General features: G+C 37.7%; 1 protein-coding gene across 2 annotated transcripts in view; it reads right to left on the bottom strand.

Moving 5' to 3' along the window:
* SNTB2 (syntrophin beta 2) overlaps window positions 1-19,299 on the bottom strand; it is a 99,150-nt gene that overhangs the window by 35,214 nt on the left and 44,637 nt on the right. For both annotated transcript variants that reach the window (XM_045815070.2, XM_087870531.1), the window contains 2 exons: window positions 17,953-18,166; window positions 3,906-4,116 (listed from right to left, as the gene is read on the bottom strand). In XM_045815070.2, coding sequence (XP_045671026.2) covers window positions 3,906-4,116; window positions 17,953-18,166 — 425 coding nt within the window. The remainder of the gene's footprint in view (window positions 1-3,905; window positions 4,117-17,952; window positions 18,167-19,299) is intronic.

Below are 19,299 nucleotides of genomic sequence, written 5' to 3'. Positions count from 1 at the left end.
AGAGTGTGTTTCTTGATTTGTCTCTGTCTCTCTTATATTTTCCCTTTGCTTGTTTTTTTTTTTGTTTCTTAAATTCCACATATGAGTGAAATCATATGGTATTTTTCTCTGTTTTCACTTAGCATTATACTGTCTAGCCCCATCCATATTGTTGCAAATGTCAAGATTTCATTCTTTTTTATGGCTGAATAATATTCCATTGTGTATATATACACCACATCTTCTTTATCTATTTGTCACTGGACACTTGGCTGCTTCCGTATCTTGGCTATTGTAAATAATGCTGCAATAAATAAACATTCAGGTGCATGTAACCTTTCGAATCAGTGTTCTTATATTCTTTGGGTAAATACCCAGTAGTGTGATTGCAGGATCATAAGGCACTTCTATGTTTAATTTTATGAGGAATCTGCATACTATTTTCCACAGTGGTTGCACCAATTTGCATTCCCACCAACAGTGAACAAGGGTTTCTTTTTTTCCACATCCTCGCCAATAGTTGCTTCTTTTGTTTTTTGGGGGAGTTGAGCTGTATAAGTTCTTTAGATATTTTGGCTAACCCTTTGTTGAATATGTCATTTGCAAATACCTTCTCCCATTCAGTAGGCTTCTTTTTAGTTTTGTTGATTGTTTCTTTCACTGTGCAGAAGTTTTTTATTTTGATGAAGTTCCAATAGTTTTTTGTTTTTATTTCCCTTGCCTCAGGAGACGTCTGGAAAGATGTTCCTACAGCCGATGTCAGAGAAATTACTGCCTGTGTTCTCTTCTAGGACTTTTATGGTTTCAGGTCTCACACTGAGGTCTTTTTTTTTTTTTTTTAAGATTTTTATTTATTTATTTGTCAGAGAGGGAGAGTACACAAGCAGGGGGAGCGGTAGGCAGAGGGATGCGGGACTCCATCCCAGGATGCTGGGGTCATGACCTGAGCCGAAGGCAGCCACTTAACCGACTGAGCCATCCAGGTGTCCCTCACCTTTAGGTCTTTAATCAATTTTGAATTTCTTTTTGTGTGTGGTGCAAAAAAGTGGTCCAGTTTCATTCTTTTGCATACAGCTGTCCAGTTTTCCCAGCACCATTTGTTGTAGAGATCTTCTTTTTCCCATTGGATATTCTTTCCACCTTTGTTGAAGATTAACCGACCATGTAATTGTGGGTTTACTTCTGGATTTTCTATTCTGTTCCATTGATCTATGTCTATTTTTGTGTCAGTACCATACTGTTTTGATTACTACAGCTTTGTAATACAACTTGAAGTTGAGAATTATGACGCCTCGAGCTTCGCTTTACTTTTTCAAGATTGCTTTGGCTCTCTGGGGTCTTTTGCAGTTCCACACAAATTTTAGTATTCTTTGTTCTGGTTCTGTGAAAAATACTGTTGGTATTTTGACAGGGACTGCACTAAATGTGTAGATTGTTTTGGGTAGTATAGACATTTTAACAATATTTGTTTTTCCAATTCACGAGCACGGTATGTCTTTCTATTTCTTTGTCATCTTCAATCTCCTTCATCAGTATTTTATAGTTTTCTGAGTACAGGTCTTTCACTTCTTTGGTTAGGTTTATCCCTAGATATCTTATTATTTTGGGTGCAATTGTAAATGGGATTTTTTCCCCTTAATTTCTCTTTCTGCTGCTTTACTTTTAGTGTATAAAGTGCAGCAGACTTCTGCACACTGATTTTGTATCCTGCGGATTTTACCGAATTCATTTATCAGTTCTAGTAGTTTTTTGGTGGAGTCTTTTAGGTTTTCCATATAGAGTATCATGTCATCTGCAAATAGTGAAAGTTTTACTTCTTCCCTACCAATTCAAATCTCTTTTATTTCTTTTTGTTGTCTGATTGCTGTGGCTAGGACTTCTAGTACTGTGTTAGATAAAAGTGATGACAGTGAACATCCTTTAAGTATGATGTTCGCTGTGGGTTTTTCACATCCAGCCTTTATTATTTGAGGTATGTTCCTTCTAAACCTACTTTGTTAAGGGATTTTATCATGAATGGATGTTACACACTGTCAAATGCTTTTTCTGCATCTATTGAAAATGATCATATGGTTCTTATCCTTTCTCTTATTGATGTGATGTATCACACTGAATGATTTGTGAATCCAACCACCCTTATAACAGGAATAAATCCCATTTGATTGAGATGAATGATTTTTTTTTAAATGTATTTTTGAATTTGGTTTGGTAGTATTTTTTTGAGAATTTTTCATCTATGCTCATCAGGGATTTGGCCTATAGTTCTCTTTTTTAGTGGTGTCTTTATCTGGTTTGGTATCAGGGTAATGCCGGTCTCATAGAATGAATTTGAAAGTTTTCCTTCCTTTTCTATTTTTTGGAATAGTTTAAGAAAAACAGTTATTAATCTTCCAAGAAACAGACTCTTAACTATAGAGAACAAACTGATAGTAAAATCAGAAAGGAGGTGGATGGGGGAATGGTGAAATAGGCGATGGGGTTTAAAGAGCAGACTTACCATGATGAGCACTGAGTAATGCACAGAATTGCTGAATCACCTATCGTACACCTGAAACTAATATAACAGTGTATGTTAACTATGTTGGAATTAAAATAAAAAACTTGAAAATACAGAAACAATGATAAACATAACTAAAATACTAAAACTTTCAAAGTCATGAGTACTTATACCATGATTCCCATTGGTTTCTTCTCTGCTTAGTTATCCTTATTATGCTTCCTAGAAATCATCACAGTGCTAATTCTGTGTTCTAATTTATTATAATTATTATTTGAAACATTTATAAAATTTCAGAGCTCAAAAGAAAAAACAGATTAGTGAAGTCCAATGTTGGTCTCCACATAATCTCCTGGCAAGTTACCAAACAAGACTGCGAGACCCCACCACAGTTCTATCAAATCAGAACTCTGTTGAGGTGGGGCATGGGGGGGCCAGACCTCACAAACTGTAATTAAAACAAAACAAAAACAGAAGAACAAAATATTCCTGGGCTGAAACTGACATAATCTCTGTCCCCCTCTGGACACAAATGAGGGAACTAGGATTCAAAGAGATGAAGGAACCTTTAGAAAGATCTAAGAGCAGTGGAAACCAGAACTACCACTTGAACACTCATCTTGGAATCCTTAGTCCAGTCTTCCTTTTTCAACTCCTGGCGCCCCAGCTGACAGTGAAAGACCCAAAAGAAAAAGCATGTACTATAACACATGTATACTCAAAGTTTCCCTTTTGTTAAAATGGGATTCAAACTAACTTGGATTAAGTTCTTCCTTTCCTTTTACCCAATGTCTACTTAGGTTTTGCTTCTCCTCTTTTTATTTTTCAGTTGTGGAAGACAAGTATACATTTGGCTAATGGCTTGTAAAATATTTGCATATTTTATACTTTTCCCAGAACAAGAGAGTAAGCTTTCTGTTCCCGACACTGGCAGTAGACTAGAACAGGGGTTGTGAAACTATGACCCATGGGCCAAATGCAGCCCAGTACCTGTTTTTGTAAATAAAGTTCTATTGAAACATGGCGACACCTCTCCATTTTCATACTGTCTACCACTGTTCTCTTGCTGCAACTGTAGAGTCAAGTAGCTGTGACACTACCTGCACCTTGCAGAAAAAGTTTGCTGATCCTATTCTAAAATCATGAAAATTATCCTCTGTCATTAAGGACAGAGATGGTAGTAAGAATCTCTTTTTAGTTATGTTGTGATGATGACTAACATGACAGTCAGGTCTTCTGGTGGAGGTGATAATTAGCAACAAATAACTAAACGACAGGGAGGAGAAACACAAGACCAACAAACAAAAGATCTGTAAGCTAGATATCCAGGACCTGACTGCATGATAAATATTATAGATATATGAAATGGGGGAACCACCTTGGCTCTGAATGGTGACCCGGTGAGACCTTGCCCTGCCTCTCAACCTACCTGTTCTGCCAGCCAGGCAATGTGCTTGACCTCCTTGCTGCCTCCTGCTGTACTGGTTGCACCAAGCATGGCATTGAGTTCAGCCAGTACCTGTGGGAGGAGAGCCATTATGTTGGTGTGGATAGCTACGAACCAGGAGTGTGCGGTGGCTGTATCCTTGCAGCGTAGGATCAACGTGTTCCTGCTATCAGGAGAATGTAGTTCTATCAATCTGTGTGGAAAGAGAAAAATAAATAAATAAATAAGCTAGATCAGAAGCCATCAAACCTGCCAGAGTGTAACATACGTAACTGGAAATCTATTTTAATTTTACATTCCAGAATAGAGATACTTTCTCTTAATTCCTTAGGGCCCAATTTCAGAGAAAACCACATATGGAAAGATAATCATCAGAAAGACTAACTGCTGTGTCTGCTGTTTCAGTGTGTTAATGTAATGACCTACAATGAAGGAACCTATTGAACGGTCTATAGTAAAACACCTCACTTTGCTTTAACTTCCATGTCAAAGAAATGGAAAGTATGCTTGTTGAATGTCATAGGCACATTGTAAAGAAGGAACTGATATTTTTTTAAATACTTAGAAAATTCTGGTATAAGGTATTGCTAGGTAAATAAAACCGACTGCCAAATAGTGAACTGAAATTTCCACCATGTGGAATAAAGAAAAGAGAAAATAACTAAAGAATATGACTATGAAAATCTGAAACTTGTTTTTAGGGTCTGGGTAGCATTATATGATTAAATCATACACTGAGTCATAGTAGAAAAAGAGTTAAGAAATCTTCAGTTGTCTGACTGTTATATGTTAATGGTCAACTGAGAACAATCCAAACTTCAAAAGTCACCTTTAGGAATTTGCTAAACTTCTTTACAAGTACATTAAACAAATTTCTTAGAAAGCAATTTGTTGGGTACTCTTTTCTGTTTTGGTCGAAGTTTTTGCCAAAATGAGTTTAAAAAGTCAAGCAAATAAATGAATAACATATATACATTTATGTGTTCTAACAGTGAACATATGTATCTTTCCAAAAGGAAAAAAGATAAAGCTCTTCGGAGAGTTTTTCACAGTAGCCTAGAAACTGACAAACTGCCACTGACCTGGTACAGATCTTTTTATTCTTTCATCTTTCTGAAGACAGTTTTTGCTGCCTTGAAGCACTGTCATGAGATCCTGCACCACCTGTTGAAGCTAAGCAGTTTACATGGATACTAGCATGCCTGCCTTGAAGCTTGTGCCCCTCTCTTTGGCCGCTTTTCTGAACGCTTTATGATTCCAAGTATTTCAATTTGCCATATTTAGTATGGCAAATATTCATTGTCATTTCAACTCTGGTCAGTCTAGCCTTTCTTAAGTTAACATTTATTGAACACCTACTAGTGAGACACTAGCATTGGAGATACAGTGGTGAAAAAGATAGAAAAAAAAATGGCTCTACCCTCATTGGACCTATTGTCCAATGGGGAAGGCAGAAATTCAACAATTAATATAATTATAGGTTACAAAAAGTGCTTCTATGAAGGACTCTGATAACTACAATGAAGTTCTTGTCTAAAGGAGGCAAGGTGGTAAGGGCAAAGCAGGACTGCAATGGAGACCTCTCCACCTCTGAGGCACACTTACCCAGCTAGTGTCATGCTTTGAAACAGGTTATAAACACATCTACCTCATACTTATCAACTCACCTATCTAGTCACCTCCCCTCCCACTGGAGTTAGTCACTTAGCTACCTGAAAGGCTAGCCACCAGTCTATCCAGGTTTTATATGTCTTCAAAGTTCTAGGGCAATAGCCAAAAGGCTAAGAAATTCTAGAAAATAGCCACAACATAAAATAAGATCTGGGAACAGTCTGAAGCCCATACTAGAAAGCTCATCTTAGAAAAAAATCTTCAGTTTGTTTTGTTCTTCCATTCTGGGTGCGAAACCTGCTTAAGATTCTCTGTCTCTCTCTCCCTTTGCTCCCCCCCTTGAAAAAAAGGTAAAAACCACCTGAATGTCCACCGATGAAATAGATAAACAAATTGCAGTATTATACAAAGAATGGAATATTATGCAGCCTTAAAAAGGAAGGACATTCTGACACATGCTACAACATGGGTGAACCTTGACGACATTATGCTAAGTGAAACAAGCCAGTCGCTAAAGGAGAAATATTGTATGAGCCCACTTATATGAAATATCTAGAGTATTCAAACTCATAGAAACAAAAACTAGAATAGTAGTTTCCAGGGTTTGGGAGGACAGGGGAATAGGGAGTTGTTGTTTAATGGGTACGGAGTTTTAGTTTTACAAGATGAGAAATTTCTGGAGATTGTTGTACGAATATACTTAATACTACTTAACTATACACTTAAAAATGGTTAAGACAGTAAATTTTATGTTATGTGTATTTTACCACAAATAAAACTTGTATTAGAAATAATCTTATGGGGGGCGCCTGGGTGGCACAGCTGTTAAGCGTCTGCCTTCGGCTCAGGGCGTGATCCCGGCGTTGTGGGATCGAGCCCCACATCAGGCTCTTCCGCTATGAGCCTGCTTCTTCCTCTCCCACTCCCCCTGCTTGTGTTCCCTCTCTCGCTGGTTGTCTCTCACTGTCAAATAAATAAATAAAATCTTTAAAAAAAAAAAAAAGAAAAGAAATAATCTTATGGTGGGATGTAAGATGGGTTACAGTAGAAGGAGATATGGCCTGGGGAAATTTAATTGGACCCAAGAAGGATGAAACTACACAGAGCTCACCGGTAGGATAGACTTCTATGCAGGAGGAATTCCTCCATCCTAAAAGCCCAGCAAAAGTAGAAAGAGGAAGATAAACAAATAGCTTAATATTCATATTAATCTTTATTTAGTCCTCTATGTTATTTTATCATATCTATTCTTTTGATGTTATTTTTCACTATATCAATTGTTGCTTTCATGATCCTTAAGATATCTATTGGCTAAAAAATTGGTTATATTCTCTAGAAGAAAAATAGCTATTTCTTATGGGAAGATTTTAAATGGTACGTTACAGTCAGTAACATAAAATATTGCACTAAAAGGCAGAATCATTTCTGTGCTAATTCTTTTGATGAGTTAATAATTGTATTATTCAGAGCAACTGCTCAAATAATCATTAAAGTAGCCAAACTTACTTTAAAGTTACTTAATGACAAGTAGTTATCTATAAAATTCAGTGCTAGATTATTAATGTGTGAATACAAACTTAAAGCAAGTTGTTATTTCTTTATTATTTATACTAATCTTAAGAAAAAATATTCCTTTTTATACTAATCTTAAGAAGAAAAAGTACTTCCTATATAATACAGCAATAGAGCACACACATTTAGTCTACTCCTTCCTGAAATCCCACTAAAAACACTTAAAGGGGATTTTTGAAAAACTTTATGGACTTTTTCTTTTAGCAGTATTAGGTGTACATAAAAAACCAAGTAAGCACAGAGAACTCCCCAACACCCCTCCCTGCCTCTCCACAATACACCTTATTATTAACATCTTGCATTAGTATGGCCCATTTGTTACAACTGATGAACCAGCCAATACTGGTATGATATCATTAACTAAAATCCCAGTTCATTCTTTGTGCTATATATGCTGAGTTTTGAACCATGTATCTACCATTACTGTATTCTACAGAATCATAATGAACCATGTATCTACCATTACTGTATTCTACAGAATCATAATTTCACTACTCTAAAAATCCCCTGTGCTCCCCCGACTGATTCCTTCATCACTCAGGCCCTGGCCCTGACTCCTGGCAACCACTAATCATTTTACCGTCTCCATGGAATCATACAGCATGTTGCTTTTTCAGACTGGCTTCTTTCACTTAGCAATATGCATTTAAGGTTCTTCCATGTCTTTTGTGGCTTGTGAGCTCATTTTTTTTTTTATAAAAAAGATCTATCATTTATTATTTTTTAAACTTAAATTCAATTAATTAACCTGTAATATATTATTGGTTTCAGAGGTACAGGTCTGTGATTCATCAGTCTTATATAACACCCAGTGCTCATTACAACACATACCCTCCCCAATGTCCATCACCCATTTGCCCCATCCCTCCCACCCCCTCCCCTCCACCAACCCTAAGGTTTTTTTCCTATGATTAAGAGCCTCTTATGGGTTGTCTCCCTCTCTGGTTTCATCTTATTTCATTTTTTCTCTCTCTTCCCTTATGATCCTCTGCCTTGTTTCTTAAATTCCACATATCAGTGAGATCATAGAGTCGTCTTTCTCTGATTGACTTATTTTGCTTAGCATAATACCCTCTGGTTCCATCCATGTTGTTGCAAATGGCAAGATTTTGTTTTTTGATGGCTGTGTAATATTCTACCATATATATATATATATATATATATATATATATATATATATATATATATATGCACACATACACACACACACACCACATCTTCTTTTTCCATAGTTTGGCTATTGTGGACATTGCTGCTATAAACATGGGGGTGCAGGTGCCCCTTTGGATCACAACATTTACATCTTTGGGGTAAATACCCAGTAGTGCAATTGCTGGGTCATAGGGTAGCTCTATTTTCAACTTTTTGAGGAACCTCCACATTGTTTTCCAGAGTGGCTGCACCAGATTGCATTCCTACCAACAGTGTAGGAGGGTACCCCCTTCTCTGCATCCTCGCCAACATCTGTTGTCTCCTGACTTGTTAATTTTAGCCATTTTGACTGGTATGAGGTGGTATTTCATTGTGGTTTTAATTTGTATTTCCCTGATGCCGAGTGACGTGCGGCACTTTTCATGTGTCTGTTGGCCATTTGGATGTCTTCTTTGCAGAAATGTCTGTTCATGTCTTCAGTCCATTTCTTGATTGGATTATTTGTTTTTTGGGTGTTGAGTTTGATAAGTTCTTTATAGATTTTGGATACTAGCCCTTTATCTGATATGTCTTTTGCAAGTATGGTCTCCCACTCTGTTGGATGTCTTTTGGTTTTGTTGACTGTTTCCTTTGCTGTGCAAAAGCTTTTTATCTTGAAGTCCCAACGGTTCATTTTTGCCTTTGTTTCCCTTGCCTTTAGAGACATGTCTAGCAAGAAGTTGCTGTGGCCAAGGTTGAAGAGGTTGCTGCCTGTGTTCTCTAGGATTTTGATGAATTCCTGTCTCACATTTAGGTCTTTCATCCATTTTGAGTCTATCTTTGTGTATGGTGTAAGGAAATGGTCCAGTTTCATTCTTCTGCACGTGGCTGTCCAGTTTTCCCAACACATTTGCTGAAGAGACTGTCTTTTTTTCATTGGATATTCTTTCCTGTTTTGTTGAAGATTTGTTGAGCATAGAGTTCAGGGTCCATTTCTGGGTTCTCTATTCTATTCCACTGATCTATGTGCCTGTTTTTGTGCCAGTACCATACTGTCTTGACGATGACAGTTTTGTAATAGAGCTTGAAGTCTGGAATTGTGATGCCTCTCCAGCATTTGGTGCTGTCAGTGTTTTGAATTTTGGCCATTCTAATATGCATATAGTGGTATCTCATTGTTTTAATTTGCAATTATTTTAATTTGCATAATTTTAATTTGCAATTCCCTAATGATATATGATGTTTCATATTCTTATTTGCCATCTGTATTTCTTCTTTGCTGAGGTGTCTGTTCGGATCTGTTGCCCATTTTTAATTGGGTTGGTTTGTTATTGTTAAGTTTTAAGAATTCTTTGTGTATTTTGGATACCGGTCCTTTACCTGGTAAGTATTTTACAAAGATTTTCTCCCAACTGTGGCTTGTCTTTTCATTCTCTTAACAGCGTGTGATGGTTAATTTTATGTGTCACCTTAAATGGGCCAAGGGATGCCTAGAAAACCTGGCAAAACAATATTTCTGGGTATGTCTGTGAGGGTTTTTCTGGAAGAAATTAGCATTATCAAAAGACTGAATAAAGAAAATGGCCTTTGCCAATTTGAATGGACATCATCCAATCTGCTCAGAGCATGGATATAACAAAAAGGTGGAAGAAAGGTGAATCTGCTCTTTGCTTGAGTTGGGCCATCCATCTTCTCCTGCTGTTGCACACTTGCACTCTTGGTTCTTGGGCCTTTGAACTCAGACTGTATTATACCACTGGCTTTCCTGGTTCTCCAGCTTACAGACAGCAGATCATGGCATTGGCCTTCATAATGGCCTATGCCAATTCCTATAATCTATCTCTCTATCCATATACCCCTTCCATCCATCCATTCATCCATGTATCCATCCATCTATCCTACTGGTTCTGTTTTGTTGGAGACCCTATTATACAGTGTCTTTTATAGAGCAGAAGTTTTTAATTTTCGTGAAGTTTAACTATTTTTTAAATCATTTTTTTCTTTTAGGTATTGTGCTTTTGGTGTTGTGTCTAAGAAGTCATCAGCAAACTTTAAAGGGGATTGGTTGATTGACAATTTTTTTAAAGATTTTATTTATTTATTTATTTATTTATTTATTTATTTATTTATTTATTTATCAGAGAGAGAGAGAGCACAAGCATTGGGGGGCGGCAGGCAGAGGGAGAAACAGACTCCCCAGTGAGCATGGAGTTGGACTTGGGCTCCATGTGGGGCTCAATCCCAGGACCCTGGGATCGTGACCTGAGCCAAAGGCAGACGATTAACCGACTGAGCCACCCAGGGATCCCTTCATTGATCTGATTTTAAGTAATCTTTACCCCCAATGTGGGGCTCAAACTTACAACCCCAAGATCAAGAGTCACATGCCCTACCTACTGAGCCAGCAGCCAGGTGCCCCTAAAGAGGACTTTCAAAAAGTATAATCCTACAAGAGAGAACAGGAGAAAAGCAACTACAACAAAATTTTGGAAGGTGGCAAGCAGACAGAGGAGTTAAATGACTTAGCAGACATAAGAAAAGTGGGGAGTAAAATCCCAGTCAATCCATGTTGCAGAATCCTAAAGAGGATGGGGAATTAGAGGCACCAGTTACCTCTGGGAGTGGGAGTAAAGCACACAGCTAAAATAAAGAAGCTGGCTGCAAGTCTGTTCCAGCATTCCCCACACCCGGCAGCCAGTGACTGCCCCACCCTCAACCCAGCAAAAGATTCATATCCTCCCTCATCCCACTAAACTGAGTAGAACAGCCAGTGGTATCCCTAATTCAGCCCCTCTATCAGGCTAGTTGTTTGGGGCTATTTATTTCCACCTGGTTGCTTTGGCACTGTAACCAGCTTAACATTCTTTAAACAAATGCTAAAAAGTTCAGTCGCAAAACCATGATGAGAAATTTTTTTCACTCCTCCTACTGACCTACTTAGTACTAAAGATAGGAATCTGTTCATCCTTCCCTAGGCACAAAACGTTCCACCTTCTGAAAAAGCCTTTACACTTCATACCGTTTCTGGGACAGTCTCTCAGACTCCTCTGACACAGTCTAAACTCTGAAAATCCTGATGTCAAGGATCTTAGTTATTAATAACTAGAAGAATGGAAAATAAATCTGTTACAAAATAAAACTAAACCTGATTAAACAGGGTAAGATACTGGGACCACTAAGCTGGAAAAAGATGAAAACTGACAGTAAATTAGTTCACAAGGCAGGAGTACGAATTTTTCATGAAAAGAGAATTGTAAGTGTTTCTTAAGAAGGAATTGTGAAATAGAAAACTAACTTACAAGAAACTGAAAAGAAACACCAAAACAGGACTGATGATTCTAGGATCCAGAAGACTTTGCCTTTGGAGAAGGAGCCCCAAAACTTTGATAAAGGGGACAAAGTATTTCAGAAAGTCTACTGCTGTTCTAAAAGAAAAATTCAAATGAACTCTTCTAATAAAAATTTGAAGGCAGTCTGCAGTAATTGTTTGGGCTCACAGGAGAGAGGAGGAGATAGCTACAGTGTGAAGAGTTTTGGCCTCTAATCAAACCACTGAGGATTTCCTGAGAAATGCAAGTACATTTTGATCAGATGAATCAAATCAATGCTTAGGTACACCAGAACACAGGATTCTGTAAGTCTAGCCTATTTATTTCTTCTTTTAGTAGTCTTTGACATGACTTATATATCTAATTTAATAATCATACTGTTTTATATGCCCTAAAGCCAAAATTTACCTTTTATATGGAAAATAGCCAATGTGAAGATGACCAAGATTTCATGAACCAGTTCAAGCTAATGGCTAATATTTCTGGAAAGCAGCATTTAAGAACATGTTGTCATTACTAAACTCCACAATGCCCACAGCGCTGTTTGGGAAGGAACGGGCTCATGTTCCCTGGACTTCATCATTATTTACTTAGCTTTCACTTCCCACAATGAGCTGCTTAGAACTATCAGAAGCACCCAGTGAGGTCTTGAGAACTCAAGCTGGAGGAAGAGAACAAACTTCTTCTTCCTCCTTAATTACTCATACTGATGGTCAGCACTTTTTTTCAGCTCTAGACACCGAAACTAAATCTAAGTAGTAAAACAGGAAAAAAGATGGTTTCCCTCTCATGTCAAGTAAATTTTTGGTTTAGAAAGTGAAACCTTTATACCGAGATGAAGGATGATTCAGAAAGAGATTCTACTACACACCACTGGAATAGTTAATATTAAAAAGACTGACACGACCAACGTTGGTGAGGATGTAGAACAACGCAATCTCTCATACACTGCCAGTGTACCGAAGTTATTAATAACAGTATTCATTTAAATGGCACAATCACTTTGGAAAAAAGACTAGCATTTAGAAAACTAAACTTTTTAGAAAAATATTTATTTATTTATTTGAAAGAGAGCCGGGGTCAGGGGAGAGTGAAAGAGAGAATCTCCAACAGGCTTCTGCTGAGCAAGGAGCCTGAAAAAGGGCTCAGTCCCATGACCCTGAGATCATGACCTGGGCTGAAATCAAGAGTTGGACACTTAACCCACTGTGCCACCCGGGCATCCCAGAAAACGAAACTACTTGACCCAGCAATTCCACACCTAAAAATTTACCGAGGAAAATGAAAATGTATGCCTACAAAGGGTTGTAAAAAAATATTCATAGTAACTTTATTAATATTAGCTCTAAACTGGAAATAGCTCCCATCAATGGGAAAACAGGTAATGGAACTGTGATATATTCATATAACACGATATCATTCAGCAAGAGAAAAAAAAACTATGGATATATGCAACAAGATAAACGAATTTCAAAAACCTTATGATGAGTAAAAGAATTCTATCACAAAAGAGTACATATGATTGCATTTATATGAAGTTTCAGAATAGTTAAAACTAATCTATAATAGAAAGTCAGAACGGTAGTAGCCTTTGAAGGTGGGAGAGGGAATTGACTGAGAAAGGGCACAAGAAAACTTTCTAGGGTGATGGTAATATACTATATCTTGATAGGCTCGGGTTACATAATTGTATGCATCTGTCAAAGTTTATGATTTGTGCATTTTATTATATGTAAATATTTTCTCAAAAGAAAAAAACTACATTGCAATACTGAACTCTACTTATTTATATGCATGCTTAAGTATTTAGAGGGAAATAGATTAATGTCTGCAATTCACTGTGAAAAGTATCAAGAAAAATTGAAATGTAATGACGGATGGCTAGATGGGTCAATCAGTGCTAAAGCAAGTATAGTAAAATATTCATAATAGAATCTAGGTGGTGGTAAAATGACTGGACACAGAATTCTTTTGACCCTGCTTTACGATGGAAGATTTTTCACAATAAAATATTAGGAAAAAAGTAAAGAATGTTGGGAAACCACATGCCTACCAAGGGCTTAAAGAACGGAGTAAGTATTTTCCACATTAGGGAACATCTAGGCCTATTTCTTGCTCTGGGTTTTACAAAAGACTATGTTGAAGATTAAAATTTTCAAATAGAAATATGGTCAGTTATATAAAACTGCAACTTGATAAATGTTTTGCTCACAGATGTCCTAACAAAACTTATTTTTACTGTTCCTACGATGGACTGTTTTTTTCCATGGCTTTAAATGTTGCAGCTGTGTTACTTGTCATGACATCCTCCTGAGACAGAGCTGAGATAAATTTAAGGATCAAAGAGCTCCAAGTGATTTTATAGATATTATCTTATTTATCCTTGAAGTAGTTCTAAAAGATTCTAGTTGAGCAAGCACTATTATGTCCATTTTACAGTCAGAGAAAACAGGACAGAGAAATTAAGGGATTTATTTAAGGTCACAGGACACAACTGGCACCTATAATAATAGTATACTGAAAACTTACTATGCCAATTTTACAATCATCCTCTTATTTAACGTGCACATAAGCTTTCATTTTATACAGCAGGAAACCAAGGCTTACAGAAAACAAATAGCTTGGCCAAAGTTACAAAGCCCATCATCCTAACTTCTATCTAATTAGGTAATGAGTTCTGAACATTTTTGCTGCTAAGACATCTAGATGTTCACATTCCTGTGGACATAACTGAAGTTATGCATAATTTTGCCAACTACTGGTAATTCTACTTCTTCTCTTTTTCTCCAAAAAACACACTGGAATGCAACTAAGAGTGATATAGAAATAACCTTGAATCTCTTCCAATTTATACTTTAGAAAAAGCAAATTATCTACAAATTTTAGTATTTTGAGAAAAATGAGAAACAAATTACTTTATAGTATTAATACTGAGAATCTGCAATAGTCTGAATCTTCTAAGACTTTTTCTTGTATAGTATACCATGGCTCCAGGAGACTGACCATCTTACTGAAGAGAAAGGTGTGATACAAATCTTGTAGCCTAAACTGCCCTCTCCAATTGGTTCTGGACCTATTTCAAACCTGATCATGCACCAGATGTCTCTAGCATTTAGCATGAATGCTACAGAGAATGCGGCCCCAAATTTTAATGAACACCAAGGTTACTGAGCTCTAAAAGATGTCTAAGTAGAAGACAAAGCAGCACAACCTTCAATAATATAACCAAGTCATATCACCTTCCTCCTTTTTTCCCCTCTACTTCCACAACCCCAGATTTCTGTAGAAACTTCATAATACTTTGCCTTTTTCTCTAATACCCAGCTATATCAGCAGCACTATAGGCGTTAAAAGCCTAACGCTCACGGTGATATTAGAAGATGGGGTCTTTGGGAGGTGATAAGATCATGAGGGCAGAGACCTCATGAATGAGGTAAGTGTTCTTATAAAAGAGACCCCAGAGAGCTTTCTAGATTCTTCTGCCATGTGAGGACACAGCAAGAAGACAGCCATCTATGAATCAGGAAGCCAGCCCTCACCAGACACTGATTCTGCTGGTATCTTATCTTGGACTTCCTATCCTCTTCCAGAACTATGAAAAATAACTTTCTGTTTGTTTATAAGCCACCCAGTCTACGGTATTTTGTTATAGCAGCCACAACAGACTAAGGCAAGAGATATCTATTCTCATTCTCAGAAATGATTTATTTTATTTATTTATTTATTTATTTATTTTTTAAAAGATTTTATTTATTTATTTGACAGAGATAGAGACAGCCAGCGAGAGAGGGAACACAAGCAGGGGGAGTGGGAGAGGAAGAAGCAGGCTCACAGCAGAGGAGCCTGATGTGGGGCTCGATCCCATAACGCCGGGATCACGCCCTGAGCCGAAGGCAGACGCTTAACCGCTGTGCCACCCAGGCGCCCCAGAAATGATTTTTTTTAAAGATTTTATTTATTTATTTGAAAGAGACAGCCAGTGAGAGAGGGAACACAAGCAGGGGGAGTGGGAGAGGAAGAAGCAGGCGCTTAGCGGAGGAGCCTGATGTGGGGCTCCATCCCAGAACGCTGGGATCACGCCCTGAGCCGAAGGCAGACGCTTAAGGACTGCGCCACCCAGGCGCCCCTAGAAATGATTTACAATGAAGAGATTCAGCCTGAAAATATTCCTCAGTCTGACAACTAGTTGACAAATTTAGGTGCTGTTTGTTCTTTACCACATTGTTTCTCTATTCTAGTTCCTTCTTTGTGGTCCCTACTAATTTTTTTAAGTCCATGATTAACCAAAGGCTCTAAATAAATGTATCTCATTTGAAGAAAAAAATTAATTTTGATTCAAGAGCCAGAGGTGATTATTTACTTTACAAATTAAATTCTTACTTTATGAAAAAAAGAGCAATTCTTTAAAGACTAAACTGTGTTGTATTTATTTTTTAAGATTTTATTTATTTTTGTGAGAGCGAGCAAGTGCGTGCAGGTGCCAGAGCAGGAGGAGAGGCAGAGGGAGAAACAAGCTCCCCGCTGAGCAAGGAGCCTGATGCAAGACTCGATCCCAGGACCTGGGATCATGACCTAAGCTGAAGGCAGACACCTAACCGACTGAGCCACCCAGGCGCCTGCTGTGTTGTATTTAGATATGATTTAACATGCACATAATCTTTCACAAATAAATCTATATATAACTTGAAACAATTTCTGTAGTATCTTTAACTTTTAAAAGAAAGCAAACTAAAACAATACAAATATATCAATATAATTTTCAAAATGTGTATACATAGTTGGCAGTTTAGACTTCTTTAAGCAAAGAGCGTATACATAGTTGGCAGTTTAGACTTCTTTAAGCTACCCTTTCTTAAGAACCTACTATGTTCTGTGCAAAGAACCTGGCTCTGTGCAAAGGGCTTCATATGTATCGGCTCATTTAATCTTCACACTGAGTTCAGTATTATTATCCTTTTATTTTAATTTTTAAAAGAGATTTTATTTATTTATTTGACAGAGAGAGCAAGAGAACACAAGCAGGGGGAACAATAGGAGAGGGAGAAGCAGGCTCCCTGCTGAGCAAGGAGCCTGATGCGGCACTCGATTCCAGGACCCCAGGGTCATGATCTGAGCTGAAGGCAGACACTTAACCAACTGAGCCACCCAGGTGCCCCATCCTTCTTTTTTTTTTAACAGATGAGAATATAGTGGTTTATGGAGGTGAAAGTATTTGTTCAGAGCCTTCTTTTCAGCAGGTCACCCTAATTAGGATTGTCTGATTTCCATGAAAAAGGTTTATCTGATTGCAGAGCTCAACTCTCTCTAGTATTCCATACAACATATTACACAGCAGGATCTTTAATGCCCCTATGGCCTACAATGCCCAATGTTGGGGCACCTGGGTGACTCAGTTGGTTAAGCGTCTGCCTTTGGCTTGAGTCATGATTCTGGGGTTCTGGGATTGGGCCCCTGCACTGGGCTCCCTGCTCAGCGGGGAGTCTGCTTCTCCCTCTGCTCCTCCCCCTACTTATGCTCTCTCTCACTTTCTCTCTCTCTCAAATAAATAAATTAATCTTTTTAAAAAAATGTCCAAGATCACTCAACTTCTTGCTGTCTTCTTGTGATCCATCCCATCCTCACTGGGTACCTGGCTGTGCATTCAGATCAGAAGAGACCATGAAAGTGAAAGTACATTATAAAAAGTCTGGTCCCTGCCTAGGTCTTTGGGTAAGTTTGTCTCTCTCTCTCTCCGTTTTTCTGCCTAATGTCTAACCTAACACTAGGTTTACCAGTACCACCTCATGGAATCACTGAAGACAAAGTCACAGAACCTGACTGGCTATAGAACTACGAGGGACATTATTCAATCCAACTCTCTCTTTTTACAAATAAGGAAACTCGAGTCGAGAGACGCCAACTTGCCAGGGTCACACTGCTAACTGATGCAGCCATATCTATAATCAGATCTCTGCATCTGCATCTTATATCTACAATATAAGGAGTTTCCACCTGAGGGGCTATTTAAGACTTCTTTAATGAGGTTTTTAAAATTATAAAGTAATTTCATAGTGAGAAAAGTACTAACACTCCAGGAAAGTATAAAATGAAGAGTAGAAGCCCCTTCTCTCCTTCTACCTTTTAATCTTATTTCACTCCCTGGGTGTAACCACTATTAAGTTTCTTGTGTGTTTGTCCCAAATTTTTCTATATATGTATATGCACATATATGTGTGAAGCAATTTAAATATGGAACTCCAAAAATTATTCTCTCATTTCAGGCTGATGTTTTCCTCTGTATAACGTAGTCAACAGTCATATTATTAATAATATGCATAAGTAATATTACAACATGTCTCTAAGTTTGTAAAGCCTTAAGTATGATATTCGCCTCAGGTACAGCTCACCTGTTTTCCAGATCCGGCATGCTTAGGTTTCTAGCAGCAAAGCACATTTTGAGAGGGATGACCTTCCTGTCCTTGGTGCTGTTCTGGTGTTTTGGAGAACCAGAGTCCTCACTGCCACTAAAGCTTGGTGACTGAGGAGATGCACCTTCCCATGGTAGATCTGATACTAATGATGGCTTCTTGATATATGGTGTTACTTCTCGGATGAACTTGACTATGAACAAAAATCAAAGAAGACGGTTACTGTTTTTGCTTCCCATGAAAAATGACAACTGAAATACACATATACATGTAATATCTGCCAGGAAGTGAAAAAAGACACTAAGTTAAAGAGCCAGAACACAGAATCTTAGGATTGGACGGTATTTTAAGGCTACATAATCCAAAGGAGATACCACTACTGTATTCTAAAAAGTTTAACTTCTGAGCTTTTGCATGTATTTTTCCTTCTACTTAGGACTCCTCTCTATCTGCCTGGTCAACTCTACTTCAGAGTCACCTCCTCCACAACCTTTCCTGTCAACTCTCCAAGGTATTACCATTACACCTCTGTAACAACCCCTAGCACCCTGGGCTATAATCCTTTGTTAATATTTCTGCTTACCTGCTGGGTCTGAGTTCTTTGAGGGCAGGAATTATAATGTATTCAGTCTTACTATCCAACACCTAGGACAGTGTGTGCTCAATACATGTTTGAAGAAACGAGTAAAGAAAGAAATGGGTGCACCTGGGTTGTTCATTTGGTTAAGCATCTGACTTCAGCTCAGGTCATGATCTCAGGGTCCTGGGATGGATCCCTGCATCAGGCTCTGCACTCAGTATGGAGTCTGCTTCTCCCTCTGCCCTTCCCCTGTTCATGCTTTCTCTCTCTCAAATAAATAAAAATCTTTAAAAAATTAAAATTAAAAAAAAAATTCCCCATGTTGCCAAAAAAAAGAAACAAAGAAACAAATGAACAATTAAATACTTGAATTATTTCCATAGTTGACGGTGCCACTTAACTTTAGACAACTCAACATTCAGAAAATTCTTGAAATTTCCACCCACTGATTTGCAGTCTACTGAAGCATACAGAAAAAACTTCTTTCACATGAGAATACTTCAATTATCTAAAAACTGAGATTATTTATCTCTCTCTTCTCCCAACTAAGCTAAATATCTCTAGTTCAATTCAATTCCGCTCAATCAATATTTTTAGCTACCTACAAACTGCCAGGAATTTTAGCTACCCACTAAAAATACAGTAATAAATGAAGAAGCACAGACCCTGCCCAATCTAGTAACGGAGACAGCTATATAAACAGATCATTATAGATTTGAAAACAAATACAAAAATAAAGTGTATTC

This window comes from Ursus americanus, chromosome 21, assembly GCF_024610735.1.
Source record: "Ursus americanus isolate L20-20 chromosome 21, mUrsAme1.1.p, whole genome shotgun sequence".
NCBI classification, from domain to species: domain Eukaryota; kingdom Metazoa; phylum Chordata; class Mammalia; order Carnivora; family Ursidae; genus Ursus; species Ursus americanus.
Note: the sequence above shows the minus strand (reverse complement) of the source record. Positions and strands in the feature narration are given on the sequence as shown.